Source organism: Hemibagrus wyckioides, linkage group LG05 (genome assembly GCF_019097595.1).
Source record: "Hemibagrus wyckioides isolate EC202008001 linkage group LG05, SWU_Hwy_1.0, whole genome shotgun sequence".
Classification (NCBI taxonomy): domain Eukaryota; kingdom Metazoa; phylum Chordata; class Actinopteri; order Siluriformes; family Bagridae; genus Hemibagrus; species Hemibagrus wyckioides.
Window position 1 is genome coordinate 21,748,452 of NC_080714.1, and position 15,140 is coordinate 21,763,591.

The 15,140-nt window shown below is 40.7% G+C and overlaps 1 protein-coding gene across 1 annotated transcript; it reads left to right on the top strand.

Moving 5' to 3' along the window:
* Positions 1-906: 906 nt before the first annotated feature.
* On the top strand, positions 907-14,196 carry arih2 (ariadne homolog 2 (Drosophila)). Its single transcript, XM_058390116.1, has 15 exons — positions 907-1,061; positions 3,093-3,551; positions 4,980-5,047; positions 5,145-5,217; positions 6,865-7,006; positions 7,267-7,388; positions 8,160-8,269; positions 8,430-8,547; positions 8,667-8,717; positions 10,253-10,274; positions 10,376-10,527; positions 10,887-11,030; positions 11,130-11,198; positions 11,772-11,885; positions 13,489-14,196. Exons 2-15 carry the CDS (start codon positions 3,303-3,305, stop codon positions 13,558-13,560), a joined length of 1,506 nt encoding a protein of 501 aa, XP_058246099.1. The 5' UTR covers positions 907-1,061; positions 3,093-3,302; the 3' UTR covers positions 13,561-14,196.
* Positions 14,197-15,140: the final 944 nt, after the last annotated feature.

Genomic DNA, 15,140 nt, shown 5'->3' on the forward strand with positions numbered 1-15,140 from the left:
GTGTATTCTGACACCTTTCTATCAGAGCCAGCATTAACTTCTTCAGCAATCTGAGCAACAATAGCTCATCTGATTGGATCACACAGTCCAGCCTTTGCTCCCCATGTGCATCAGTGAGCCTTGGCCGCCAGTGACCCTGTCACCGGTTCACCACTGTTCTTTCCTTAGACCACAATTAATAGATACTGACCACTGCAGACTGGGAACACCCCACAAGAGCTGCAGTTTTGGAGATGCTCTGATCCAGTGGTCTAGCCATCACAATTTTGCCCTTCGTCAAACTCTCTCAAATCCTTTTCTCTTGCCTATTTTTCCTGCTTCTAACACATCAACTTTGAGGACAAAATGTTCACTTGCTGCCTAATATATCCCACCCACTAACAGGTGCCATGATGAGGAGATAATCAGTGTCATTCACTTCACCTCTCACTGCTCATAATGTTATGCCTGATCGGTGTACGTCCACATCAGCATAGAAATGTCTGTGGGAAAACAAATCAGTGGTGATTAAATATCTACCTCTATACTTGTATAACTAATTGCATGCGTTATGCTCATTATATGAGTGATAACAATTCTAGAGTTTACAGTACTTGCTAAGTGAGTATCCCAGACCCTAACAGGAGTTGTTTGTAAAACAGGCCAGATTGAAATGATACGCAAATTGTAGGATTATGTGTTTTACACCTTCACTTGCTTTGACTTGTGGAAATAATCGTTCATGCCACAATGAGTTAAATCCGCTGTGATGTTCAAACTGGTACACCATATTCGGTGCCTTTGATGTAGCTCTTAGGTTGCATCCCGAATTGCTGTCTATGCAAAACCTAGTGCACTACATATTGAGCGGAATCTTTATTGTCATAGCCTCAACCTTGCACCCATTAGTCATGCATTTGAGACCGGCCCGTTGGCTCAGCGGGACCCGGAAGTGACGCCACACACTAAGCCCCCGCTTGTATGTTCCGCTGTGCATCGGCTCGGCTAAGCTGAACAGGAGCACTTCTAACGTTTGACTGTTTTCCTCCAGCAGAAGTCGAGCGTTTTCCCGTGTCGTTCTGGTAGGTGAAACAAAGTTGGTGGGTCTGTAGAGAATGTGGGTTTTCACGTGTTTAACACGTGACCTCACGCAGAGTTGTAAAACGGCCTTGTTTACACACGAATCCTCGGGCTGAAGTGCGAGCTGGCGACGGCGTTCGGGTTCATCTGGGGGAGGAAATGATTTTCTTTTATCTTACTTCGACCTAACAAATTATAATAAACCGGAAAACATCTATGTATGGCTTATAGTTTTCAGTAGATTTGATACTAGCTGCAAAAACTATAGTATGTGTATACACGTTTAACTAGCAAGTCAGCCTTCTGCGTATCTGCTGCTTTAGCTAACGCTGGCTAAGCTAGCTCTCAAGTTAGCCAACAATGCAGCGTCCTGGAGTATAAACAAACCCCGCTAACGAGCTCATCTCGGCGGTTTAAAGCCTCCTGTCGCTCCCTGCCCTAACCTAACGTGCTGAAACTGTAATCTCTAACCAGGCACTTTGTGTGTTATTCTGCGTGTCACCGTGTGCTGTGGGTTATTAATAGTAGTGAGAGGAATGCACAGCGAGTTGTTTTTCGTATCTGGAAAAACTCCAGTCTTGAACTGGATGGGTGATAGTCTGCATTTCAGACAGATCTCTTGCTCCATATATGGTGCTTTTGGCTCGGATTCAACGACAGTTCGTGTCCAGGGTCCCAGTGTAGACCGAGACATGGGCGAGCTTTGGCAGCGGTCACGTCAACTAACTTGAGCTAATCTTTCTTGTGATCTCTTGCCCTATCTCCGGTCTCGTTTAATCCGTTAAACCGCAACAAAAAGCCTTTCATTCCAGCACAGCTTTGTCTTCGGGCCATTTGTTCATTTTGACCATCTGTGACATGAGCAACACGGGGAGAAAACGATCAGATGTGCGAAAACGACCTCCAAAAAGAATTCACCCCTAACACCCACACTTTTAACCTCAAAGTGTGAAGGCCTGTGTTCCTGTAGATAACACTCCCAGGCCACCTTGACCAACAGCTGTGGGTCAGTGAAGTCGATCCAGAGAGATAAACAGAGAGAGCTGGATGTGCACCAAACGAGCCACAAATCCCCAGCATTCATCAAAGTATTTTCTGTGCACTTATTTTGATGTGCTTGTTTATTATGAACAGCACAGCCTTATGTGTTGTGTCTACACGTGCTGACTAGTTTGTCAGATTGATCACCAGCATTGCACTGATCTGACAGTACCCAGGTAAAGCAATGTCAATATTCTTTACATTTTCTGATCACACGTATGCCGTTTATTTGGTTTTATTCAAACCCTGGCATGTTTGCTCATTTAAGCATGTGAGCAAAGGCATTCAAGTGCAGACCAAAATAACCAACAAATCAAGACTGCCAGGCCATCTCAGTCCAGTTCCAAGTGCATTCTAATACGATTCAGTTACAGCGATAAAAGAGATTTGACTCTGAATCCACCTGACTGCAGCTATGAAGCCAACACGGCGAGTATATAACTAGTTGCAAGATTATTTTGCTAGGCACAGCAAAAGGACAGAAATGTAACACTGTTTTCTAGATATTTGGACAAACAAAGGAAAAGAAAAAACTGGATGCGATGCACAAATTTAGGATTGGAGCTATATATGTAATTGTCTTATAGATGATTGCGTGGCAGTCTGCATTCTTCATGTTAAGGTGATGTTTTTGTAATGATTTCTGCACACACCTGGTAAAGCTTTATTTACATTTTTCAGGACCATATTCCTGACTTTTTGGAGGTTTTTTGGCCTTACACACCACTCCACAAAAATATTTCCGGTTGATTTTGCAGAGTATAAAACTAACCAAACTTTGATTTACTCTCAACAAACAGACATTAAATGTGAAGGCACCAAAAACAAAGTAATCTGGTTGAGAGCAGGCCACCAAACAAAAAGCAGTCCTGTGGTCAGAACCGGACTCTCTTCACCACTCCAGTGCCATATTCAATACACTTGCTTTCAATTTTGTGTGATGAAAAGACATTACTGATTAATAACACAATTTCTTGACTGTGTCTCTTCAGTGTCTCTCGTTTCTCTCAGCTCGTCCCCATTTCTGGTTTCCTCATGAGTGACGGGGAGTGCGACTTTTTCTGCTTCTTCCGCTGCTGCTGAGTTCGGCACAGCCCCCCTGGGATAAGCGATCCAGTCTGGGGCAGACAGCGGCAGCATCGAGGGCCGCTTGTTGGTGGAGAGCGGCGTTTGAGTCGGCGCACGGATAAGCCCCGAGGGCTATGTCTGTGGACATGAGCAGCCAAGCGTCCGACAGTAACGAGGAAGATTTTGAAGAGGAGGAGAATGAGGGCGCCGAGGAAGAAGATCAGGGTGATATGACTTATTATTATGAAGGCGTGGCTGGCGACGTCGAGCAAGCGGAACCTGACGCTTTCGACCCAGAAGAATACCAGTTCACGTGTCTGAGCTATAGAGAAAGCCAGAGACTGCTGACTGAGGAGGTCAACCATGTGTCTTCATCCCTTAAGGTTTGTGTTTGCTGTGGGTGTGTGTGTGTGGTTTCTCTCAGAAAGCTGCTTAGGTTGTGAGATGGAGGAATCAGATTGTTCTTTTTCTTTTTAACTTGTTAACGCAATCCTGTTTTTTGTTTTGATTTCTTTTTCTCTGTACTTAATTTTCTCAGTGTGTCTGATTGGGGAGGTGCTCCATATGAGCAAAGTTTGTGAAACAGGCTTGAACCTGTCCTGTCCAGTATGCAGATAATTAGATCATGGTATATTCTGACAAACATATGGCATTTCACTGATAAAGCCTTCATGTATGGCAATGCAAATCATAACCTGGATACTAAGGTGATATGCCTGTCTTTGTTTGTGATTAGACCAAGCAGTGTACTAGCAGTGAAATTGTCCATCTTCACCTGGGACACAGGAAGAACGGTTATACGTATAAAACAGCATACTGTATTCGTTCTTTAAATGCTGTCGAAAAAGAAAGCAACAGATTCCGTTGCAATCCATTAAAGTATCATTTATTTATTTACCCCACATGCTTCAGCACTGCGGGTGGGCAGAATTGACTCACTGAACTGTCTGATGTAAAATACACTGGGAGGAAACCCTGCTGTGTTCGTGTGTGTGTGTGTGAGAGGGAGAGAGTACAGGGAGAAAAGGCTGTGTGTGGTTCTGCATATTTTAATGTGACCTGGCACTGGTGGGACTGTGTGGGCTGCAGTGTTACAGCTGCTTCTCCTAAACCCAGAGAAGCATTATCAGGTTCAAATCTTTAACACGCAACATGCAGGGAGATGCTTCCTGAAGTCAGCAGCCAGGCTTTTTACTAAGCTTACATTAGTGCAAGCTTTTCTTTATTCTGCCTGCCGAAGAAGTTGAACGCTAAATGCTTGGAAAGAGTTTCTCTGTAGGACTTGAGAAAAGCAACTGGCAAAATTCATGAACATGTATTAGGAATGTGATTTATGATGTATCTTAGATTTAACAGAGGTGATTCTGAATCTGCGAGTTGGCCCTGGGGTCAGTTAAATGTACTGGGGACAAGGTTTATTTGGTTCGCATACTTTCAAAACACATCTTTGCTCAGGTCACACACACACACACACCCGCCTCTTCACAAGGAGAGTGAGTTTGAGGCCTCGTAAATGAGTAGATTGTGTACATGTGGGAGGCTTAAAGGTTGGTAGTTTTAATATCTAATTAATGAAAACGGCAAAGGAATAAGTATTTGTATATGTTAATTATAGTCATGCTGGTTTTTATTTATTTAGATTTCTTTAGGTTTTCTGGATGCTTTGGTTGGCCAAAATTAGTATAGAAGATAACTGTCTTTCTTACTGTTTCACTGAATGTTGCCTCGACCAACCTACTGCAATCAGCATGTGTTGCATCATTAATTCTTGCGTCAAAGTTAATTTACTGGTATTGTTTTTCTTACCCTAGGTGTCACCAGCTGTAGCCAAACTGGTCCTTGTACATTTCCACTGGCAAGTGTCACAAATAATAGACAGGTAAGAGAACACACAAAACTTCCCTGATTAAATATGCGGCAAGTTTATAAAACAAACAAAGAAGGAGAAGAGCTGATTTCCTCTTTGTGTGTTACAGGTACAAGTCCAACTCTTCGCAGTTGCTTTGTGAGGCCCAGGTTCAGCCCATAACCACCTGCCGATCTCTCACTGTGAGTATCTCTCTTTTTTTTGTTGTTGTTTTCCAGTTTACTTCAGTGATATATGAAACAGATTCTCCCTATTGCTTTTATAGGATTTCTATGTATTTGCCAGCCAAGCTCTCTCCATAACTCTTTTCAGTGGCAAGGCATTACAGTAGTTCTGGTCTCATTAGCAAAACTACTATCAGTTTGCGTATTTTATAGTTATAAAAAAAAACACAGCTGTGCACAAATCAAGGTCCTTAAAGACATGGATGAGCTTGAGTCCTGACCTCAACCCGGTAGAACCCCTTTGGGATCAATTAGAGAGGAGACTGTGAGCCAGGCCTTCTCGTCCAACATCAGTGCCTGACCTCACGAATGCGCTTCTAGAGGAATGGTCAAAAATTCCCATAAACACACTCCTTAACCTTGTGGAAAGCCTTCCCAGAAGAGTTGAAGCTCTTATAGCTGCAAAGGGTGGAACAACTCCATATTACATTCATGTGCATGTAAAGGCAGAAGTCCCAGTTTTGACCTGGCTCGCAGTTTTCACTCTAATTCATCCCAAAGGTGTTCTATCGGGTTGAGGTCAAGGCTCTGTTCATCTCTCTGTCTGTCTGCCGTTCTGTCTGTCTATCAATCCATCCGTCCATCCATCTATCTAAGTTGGCTGCATCTGGGACATTTCTGCTTCCTTAAGAGCTGTAATGTTGTTTACTTGTATAATGATTGTTTGAGTGTATGCTTTTTACAGTGTGTTTCAGAAAAATATCACAGGCATATTAAAGTAATGCTTAAATGACAGCATGTGCATTGCTTTGTAGCATTGCGTGATAGCATTGTGTGTGTGCTTGTACATTCTTGTTTCAGCTGAAGAAAGGAATCCATATAGTTATACAAATAAAATATTTATGAATAGCAGAGCAGTGTGGTAGGTCTGCATGGTAAAGGCTAATATGAAAATCAATGTTTCTTTTCACTATTGAAATCCCATTGTTTATATTATTACATTTATTCAGCAAGTTTAAGAACAAAGTAGATTTATTGCACTTTGTCAGCAGAAAACAAATGATTTCACACAGTATATTACTGTATATTCCTTCACATGTCTGTCTTCTCAATCAATACTTCTTAGTCCCATTAATTGATTGGATCTTTTGCTCCATGTATAATGATCTTTAGTTTTGCTTGTGGGGCTGAATTCAATTGCCTCTCCCTGCAGGCGCACTGTGGTTCAGATTCAAAGACTGAACAGTAGTCAAAGCTCACTACTAAAACTGAATTGAGAACTTCAGAGGTACTAAGGACCAATATGTCAGCATTTATCAAACGTCAGCAAAGCTCACAAGTAACTGATGTCGATTATGACTAAACCTAAGCCAAGGGTGTCCGAGGGTCCGGTGTAGGTGCAGGGTTTCATTCCAGTCAAGCAAAAGCTACGCCTTATTTCAATTGCTTAATAAGTTAATCTTGGCTTAGACCCAGTTGTGGCTTCTGCTTAGCTAGAAGGAAAGCCTTCACCCATACTGGCCCTCTGTGGATAAGAAGGCTACGAAGGCAAAAATTGAGGACAGGATAATAATGTGACTAATTGTTCAGCCCTACTCTGTGTGTGTGTGTGTGTGTTTTGGGTAATACTATTCTCTCATGGCTACACTTTGATACTGTGTGTAGGCCGTGGCGTCTTTGCAGTGCGGTGTGTGTCTGCAGTTTGTACGGAGAGATGCACTGCTATCTCTACCGTGTCAGCACTCCTTCTGCAAGTCCTGCTGGGAGCAGCACTGCACCGTGCTGGTCAAAGATGGCATAGGAGTGGGTAAGTACACCCACACCGATCTATATGCACAGCTCAGGTTAGGAGTTATTGGAGTGCGTGTGATTCCTGCTCGGCTCTTTAACACCTCATCGACGAATGTATTGTCTTGTAAGAATGCCTGTGAAATTGAGAAAAGGCCAGCGTTTGTTTGTTACTAATCATGTAGAAGACTCCTAAAATAGCAATTCATCCTCATGAAATTTCACTGTTTGACCTCGACAAATACGTATAAATCCAACCATGCACGTGTGTACTTTCAGGAATCTCGTGCATGGCTCAGGACTGTTCTCTTCAGATGCCAGAGGATTTCGTCCTGCCACTGCTGCCCAGTGAAGAACTAAAGGACAAATACAGACGCTACCTCTTCAGGGACTACGTGGAGGTATTGTGTGTTTGTTTTGCCACAAAATCCACACAGAATCGGACTAGGGTTGTCATGACACCACAATGTCCAACTCCGGATGAAAAATAAAATAAATAGGGAACTAAATGATTCAAACATGGTTTCATTTAAAAGTGTATTAGTTGCAGCTACTTGGCATACTTCAAAAATATGAATAAAACAGTTATACTCCTATATTTACAGTTATAGCCCCATATTTTATCACCTGCTCTAATAACACTTAAAGCAACGTCTTGCAGCCATGTGATAAAATCGCATAGTCTTGTAAAATTGAATGACGTATAATGTGCATGTAACATTAAAAGGCATCAGTTTATTACATGCACATATTTTGTGCAATGTGTGATGCTTGTTTTCTTTATACTATCAGTTGCTCAAGCCTCTTTTAGCATCTCGCTCATTACAGTCAAATTAGTAGCCACAGTTTGTTTTACCTATATGCAGAATATGTTAGCTAGTTGTTTACCTAGATGTAGTATCGAACATTATTGATTCAGATGATATACCATGTTTTTTATTGAAAATGTATCTTAAAATATAACTCGATTAATCACGCAAAATCAATCTTTCTGTCATGTTTTATGCTTCAATTATAAATTACTTTTTAGGCGTGTCGGGTGGTTTACAGAAATTGTTAACATAGATGGCTGTGGGATCCTTGGGAGTCGCACCCGGGAGTCTCCCAATGATATGGTGAAGACATTTTTGCATCCTAAAATAAATAATTGTACTGTTTGTGTCTTTCTACAGAGTCATTTCCAGCTGCAGTTGTGTCCTGGTGCAGACTGTCCAATAGTCATAAAGGTGCAAGAGCCTCGAGCTCGCAGAGTTCAGTGCAGTCGTTGTGATGAAGTCTTCTGGTAAATAAAATCATTCTTGTATAAAGAAACAGCACACACTCAATCACTCTAACCAGAATCCAGCATGTGTAGATGAACACAATAACGCTTAGGACTGCCCTTAATACAAGCTACCTAACTAGTGATAGTTCATTGAATATGCTTCTGTCTGTGTCTCAAGTTTTAAGTGCAGACAGATGTACCACGCCCCCACAGACTGCGCTACAATCCGCAAATGGCTAACCAAATGCGCAGACGATTCAGAGACGGCCAACTACATCAGTGCACACACTAAAGACGTGAGTAAATTTACCAACACTAACACATTTGCACATGCACGCACCACATGTTTACGTACACATGCCACTGGTATTGAATTGTTTTGCTGATTTTATTTCTTTCTACTCTTGGATTGCAGTGTCCTAAGTGCAATATCTGCATTGAGAAAAACGGAGGCTGCAACCACATGGTGAGTAGCGTGCACTCCGCCTGCACTGCACTGTAATTCCTGCATCTTCACGGCTATTGCAAAACGCGTTGTGCAAATGAACTTGTATTCATATAGGCTTTCATATACACGGATCAGGCATAACTTTATGACCACCTACCTAATATTGTGTTGGTCTCCCCTGTTGCTGCCAAAACAGTCCTGACTTGTGATGCACTGTGTATTCTGACACCTTTCTATCAGAACCAGCATTAACTTCTTCAGCAATTTGAGCAACAGTAGCTCGTCTGTTGGATCAGATCACACAGGCCAGTCTACACCTCTCGTGTGCATCAGTGAGCCTTGGCCGCCCATGACCCTGTCACCGGTTCACCACTGTTCCTTCCTTGGAACACTTTTGATAGATACTGACCGCTGCAGACCGGGACAAGAGCTGCAGTTTTGGAGATGCTCTGATCCAGTCGTCTAGCCATCACAATATGGCCCATGTCAAACACACTCAAATTCTTACACTTGTCCATTTTTCCTGCTTCTAACACATCAACTTTGAGGACAAAATGTTCACTTGCTGCCCAATATATCCCACCCACTAACAGGTGCCATGCTGAAGTGAATAAGACTTATCTCCTCACCTGTCAGTGGTCATAATGTTATGCCTGATCGATGTATGAACTTCTGTTAAGTCGTGGAGTTGGTAGTTTAAATGAGCAATTACTGGATTTAAAAATCTGGTCACCCTATGAGTTTTTATATGTGATACATTAGCAAGTTATAGTAATATCGATATTGTGGGAGTGGTTATAATATGGATTTTAAAAAGCAGCTTGTATTCACTTTATCCTCTTTAGTCATGTGACTAATGTTGATTGTGCCTCTCAAATAAGTAGACTGTCTTTAATAGTGTCTTTCCTGACTGAAAGCTCACCTAACATAGTACTAGTATGATGAAGTATTAGTGTGATATTTGTTTGTTAATAATAATGACCCTGTTGTACTAATTTCTTCTTGGTAGTGGCAGCCTAGGAGTTTTATAGATGTGAACCAAGTATGCTTATTAGAATTTTAGGAAGTGCCCACTCTCGGTTCAGTTTCATTATCAAACTATTGTTTTTTTTATCCCTTCTTCCTTTTTATTTTAAACTATATTGTCTACTACTTTGCTACTGTGAATATACCAGACATTTTTTAGTTTAGACAATTAATTAGTGCCTGATGGGTAGGAATTGACCATTACCAAATTATAATTGGTAATTGGTAATATAATTATAATTATAATTCATATATGCAGCATCACCGCTATAAAAAAATAATGTGAAAAGTACATTTACAAACTAGACTATGTGAGTCCACTACCTAAAGGACAAGCAGGGTTCTCTGTTAATAAACTATGATTTTAAACTATGAGGTTGCGTTGTTAAAAGAAACCTTTTCACCTTTTTTTATACTTTAAAGTGATCAACTCTCCTCAAATTGTGAATATTCTTATATTTATTTTAAGTGTTGTTTACAGGCTTCCTTAAAATGTTTGTCTTTTTCTTCTCTCTCTTTCCATCTAGCAATGCTCCAAATGTAAACACGGTAAGAGCCTAACTGCTGCGCATGTAAGATTACCTAATCAAATGAAACCAGGACGAACATGCAGTTTTCTGGCATAAATGAAGGGTAATGTTTGTGTGTAGATTTCTGCTGGATGTGTTTGGGAGATTGGAAGACTCACGGCAGCGAGTATTACGAGTGCAGCCGCTACAAAGAGAATCCCGACATCGTGAACCAGAGCCAACAGGCGCAGGCTAGAGAGGCCCTGAAAAAATACCTCTTCTACTTTGAGAGGGTAAGACATGCATACATGTGAACAAGAAAATTCAATGAAGCCGTGAACAGCCACTAGTTTAGTTCTAGGTTTCTACCCTGATTACTGATGCCAGCAAATCTGTCAAATTTACGTATATAGGCTGATTCTTTCGACCAAGTAATATATAGGTTGTGTCCTAAATTTAAGCAGTAAACAAATTTACACTGTAGAATATCTGTGAAATATTTCACAAGTTCACATTTGGAGCTGAACTGAGTTCAAAAAGATCTAGTGAATTTCGTAGTGTTTCCATAAACACAAATGTTACTGCCGTTGATTGTTTTGAGTAGACACAGACAGACACTAAAGTAAGTGTGTTTGTGTGTGGATGTGTTTAGTGGGAGAACCACAATAAGAGTTTGCAGCTGGAGGCTCAGACGTATCAACGCATTCAGGAGAAAATTCACGAGAGGGTCATGAATAACCTGGGTACCTGGATCGACTGGCAGTACATGCAAAATGCTGCCAAGCTACTGGCCAAGGTACGTAAATACCTCGTGCACATTCATTCCGCAATGTTTTTATAGGCTATGCTTCACAACCGTTTTTGCATCGTGTGCATTTGTGTTTCTTCTCTTTAGTGTCGCTACACACTGCAGTATACCTACCCCTACGCCTACTACATGGAGTCTGGACCTCGCAAAAAACTGGTGAGTGATTTTACCAGCTACGTGCATGGGCACTTTCAAATGCAGACTAATAAAGGTAAATCCATTCAACCCAATGTCTTACTGAATAGTAAAATGAGGCTTACTGAATATAAAAGTTGTAAGGTTGTACTTTTGTAATCGTGTATGAATTACAAAATGTCCCGTTTTATCTACCTTGAGCTGGCCATGAAAATAGCCAATGATTCTGACATGGTATTAAAAGAACAATTAATATATAAACCCATTCAACTGAATTGACCAAGCATATTAATTTAATTCTAAATTAAATTAAAAGAAGTTGTTTTTTTCCCCCACGTCTAACATAAACCAAGGATTATCTTGAATCTGACCGCATCCTTTACAGTTTGTGTGATTTTAATGTTTTGAATCTTTCAACATAGCCAGTTTATGTTGTCAGTCGGAAGGTCAGAAATAAAAAGCTTTAATAGCGTCAATAAATAAATATTAAAGTACATACAGACAATTCAGAAAACTGTTGGCTATTGTACTAACATAACTTCGATACTGTTGTTGAAGTTGTTTACATCTATTGCTGTGTGTGTATGTGTGCAGTTTGAGTACCAGCAGGCGCAGCTGGAAGCGGAGATCGAGAACCTGTCATGGAAGGTGGAGAGGGCGGACAGTTATGAGAGAGTAGAGGGGGAGCTCAATGCCACTGATAGAGGGGTGAGAGGGGTGGTTTTTTTTTTTTTTTTTTTTGGTGGTGGTGTTGTTTACAGCACCATCTGCTCCTACCACACACCAACCCTCATGCCTTTGCACATTCATATAATAACTCCCAGCCATAACTCCCTCCACAAGCATTCTTATGCTTCAGTGCTGGATAAAAAACCCACGATACTCAAGGGGGTTATAGAGTACAAATCTGAGAGTAAAGAGCATGTGGTATTGTTCCAGTAGACACAATAATAAATGTTTAATATTAGATTTCAATTCCAATCTCATCTGGATTTGCTTATGTGATGCATAGGAAAATCTTTAACATGGCCCAAATTTGACATTTTCTACAGTATCATTCTGAAAACTACACCGGTTTCTTAACTTAAAGGTGCCATACTTGAAAAGAGGATGTTTATTTTATTTATTTGTTTGCTTGTTTTTAATTCAATGGGAGCAACATCCAGCAGGTTTTTCCAAGACTCACATTTACTGTAGTTACTATTGTATTTACACTGCACCCTGTTAAAGTTGGGCATACAAGTGAATGTAGCTGATACACTATATTGCCAAAGGTTTTGGGACACCCCTCCAAATAATTGAATTCAGGGGTTGGGCTTGGCCCCTTAGTTCCAGTGAAAGAAACTTTTAATGCTTCATCATACCAAGACATTTTGGACAGTTTCATGCTCCCAACTTTTTGGAAAAGTTTGGGGATGGCCCCTTCCTGTTCCAACATGACTGCACACCAGTGCACAAAACAAGGTCCAAAAAGATGGATGAGTGAGTTTAGTGTGGATGAACTTGACTGGCCTGCACAGAGTCCTGACCTCAACCTGATAGAACACCTATGGAATGAATTAGAGTGAAAACTGGGAGTCTGCCTTTACATGCACATGAATGTAATATGGAGTTGGCCCGCCCTTTGCAGCTATGACGGCTTCAATTCTTCTGGGAAGATTTTCCACAAGGTTTAGGAGTGTGTTTATGGGAATTTTTGACCATTCTTCTGGAAGCACATTTGTGAGGTCAGGCACTGATGTTGAATGTGAAAGTCTGGCTCTCAGTTTCCAATCTAATTCATCCCAAAGGTATTCTATCAGGTTGAGGGCCGGCCAGTCAAGTTCCTACACCAAACTCACTCATCCATGTCTTTATGGACCTTGCTTTGTGCACTGGTGCGGACCAGGAAGGGGCGATCCCCAAACCGTTCCCACAAAGTTGAGCATGAAACTGTTTAACTGTTAATGTCTTGGTATTTTGAAGCATTAAGAGTTTCTTTCACTGGAACCAAGGGGCCACTCCCAACCCCTGATGAACAACATCTGAACTCAATGATTTGAAGGGGTGTCCCAAAACTTCTGGCAGTATAGTGTATGCAGTCACATGACTTGAATGTGATATGACAGTTCTCAAATATTATTGCGCACTTCTGTGAGGAATAGTGTATATACAATACCATGCAATATATTCTGCTGCAGTACACTATGCTCATGTTGTTATGCATTTTGGTGGAGTTTTAATTTGATCTGTAGCATATAGCGTTTGTGAGGTTGCTGATGTTTGTGTGCTTTTGTGTTAAATTAATTCTGACCTTTTATTTCCTCCATAGGATTTGGAAAATCAGATGCACATTGCTGAACAGAAGAGACGCACACTGCTGAAGGACTTTCACGACACCTGAACGCTTGTCTGACATGATCTCAGCATTTTGATCTCTCTTCTGTCATCCCCTCATCCCTCTGCATCTGTCCCTCGCTCCAAAGATCCCCTCACCTCCCTATCCTTCACTTCTGTTTCTTTTGTGCTGTTTCTCATCTGTGTCTTTCTCTCATTCACACCTTTTGTGAATCTCTCTCTCTCACTCCCCTTGCCTCTCAGCTCCAGGGTTTCAGAATAGCACGATTGTGTCCTGATTCATGCCCCCCCCCCACACACACACACTTTTTTTTTTTTTTCTTTTCTTTTTTCTTTTTTTTTTTTTACACCTCCATATCAGCACACAAACACACACACAGTTTAATACATACACACAGTTTAAAACACTCCTGAAACATGGACTACCTGCTGCTCTTCCAGCTAATTTCTCCCAGTAATCACTGTTTTTGTTTGGGTTTTTTTGTTTTTTTGTTTTTTTCTTTCAGCCTTTCTTTTTTTGCTTATCACTCTGGGTTGATTTTTATTTTTCCTGAAAATGGCTGTTGATAGTTAGCTCATTTAAAAAACAAAAACAAAAAAAAAATCAATGAAACATGCTGTAATTTTCAACGGTTGTACATTAATACAGAAATAGTTACTGAGAGAAGGTTTTTAAACCAGATATCGAGTCCTGTGTGTTTGTTCTGTACGCATGCACACACACTTGCACGGGTTTTTTTTTTTTTTTTTTGGTAAAGAAATGAAAACATGTTCAACAAATTAGTGAGCTAATGATGTCATTCTCTTGTGCTTTACCCTTCTTACATTTATCTTTTGGAAACCTTCAATGACCATGTTAAATGTGCCTTTTAATCGTGTCCACTTCCGTTTCTGTGTGCTCACATGCTTGTTTGGCACCACTGCATTTTCAGGTCTGAACACACAGACCAAATATAGCCAGCCCTGTGAGCCAGAGATAAAATTAACCCCCTGGGATGGCCCATACACACATGCAACCAAAAGATAGAGAAAACACAGCAACGCCCAGCACTACATCACTGAACCCTACCTGATACCCAGGAGAGTCTGTATTCTGAAAATTAGCTTTTTCCTGTTTAGGAGAACTGAGAAAAATGTTTCTTTAGGGAATAGAAGATTTTTAATTTTACATGTCACTTGGAAGCACTCAGACTAGAGCGACATGTGTAAGCTCACTGAATAACAGGTTATGCCTCAACCTCCATACTATTACTCGAAGTATTAGTACACAATATATACTGTCGGTGTAAATCTTTTAGACAATGAAATATGACTTCAATTCAATACAATGTTGGACAATACTGCTGAATCCTTTAGGATATGGTTTCAATTCATATTGTAACAAATTTGATTATACAATAGAAGCAGCTATAATACAATATCACACTTTATTTTTGACCACTGTTCAAGATTGATGACCGAGAAGGATTATTTTAAGTATCAGAATGTATGAGCAAATTAGCAATGAGCAAAGTCAGTTCACACATCAGTTAAAAAATGACAATGACTACAGTAATGTTTGTATGCATCATTACTCTGGCTTAAAAGCCAATGGTATTATTGTTGCCTCTTTTCATTTCAATGTTG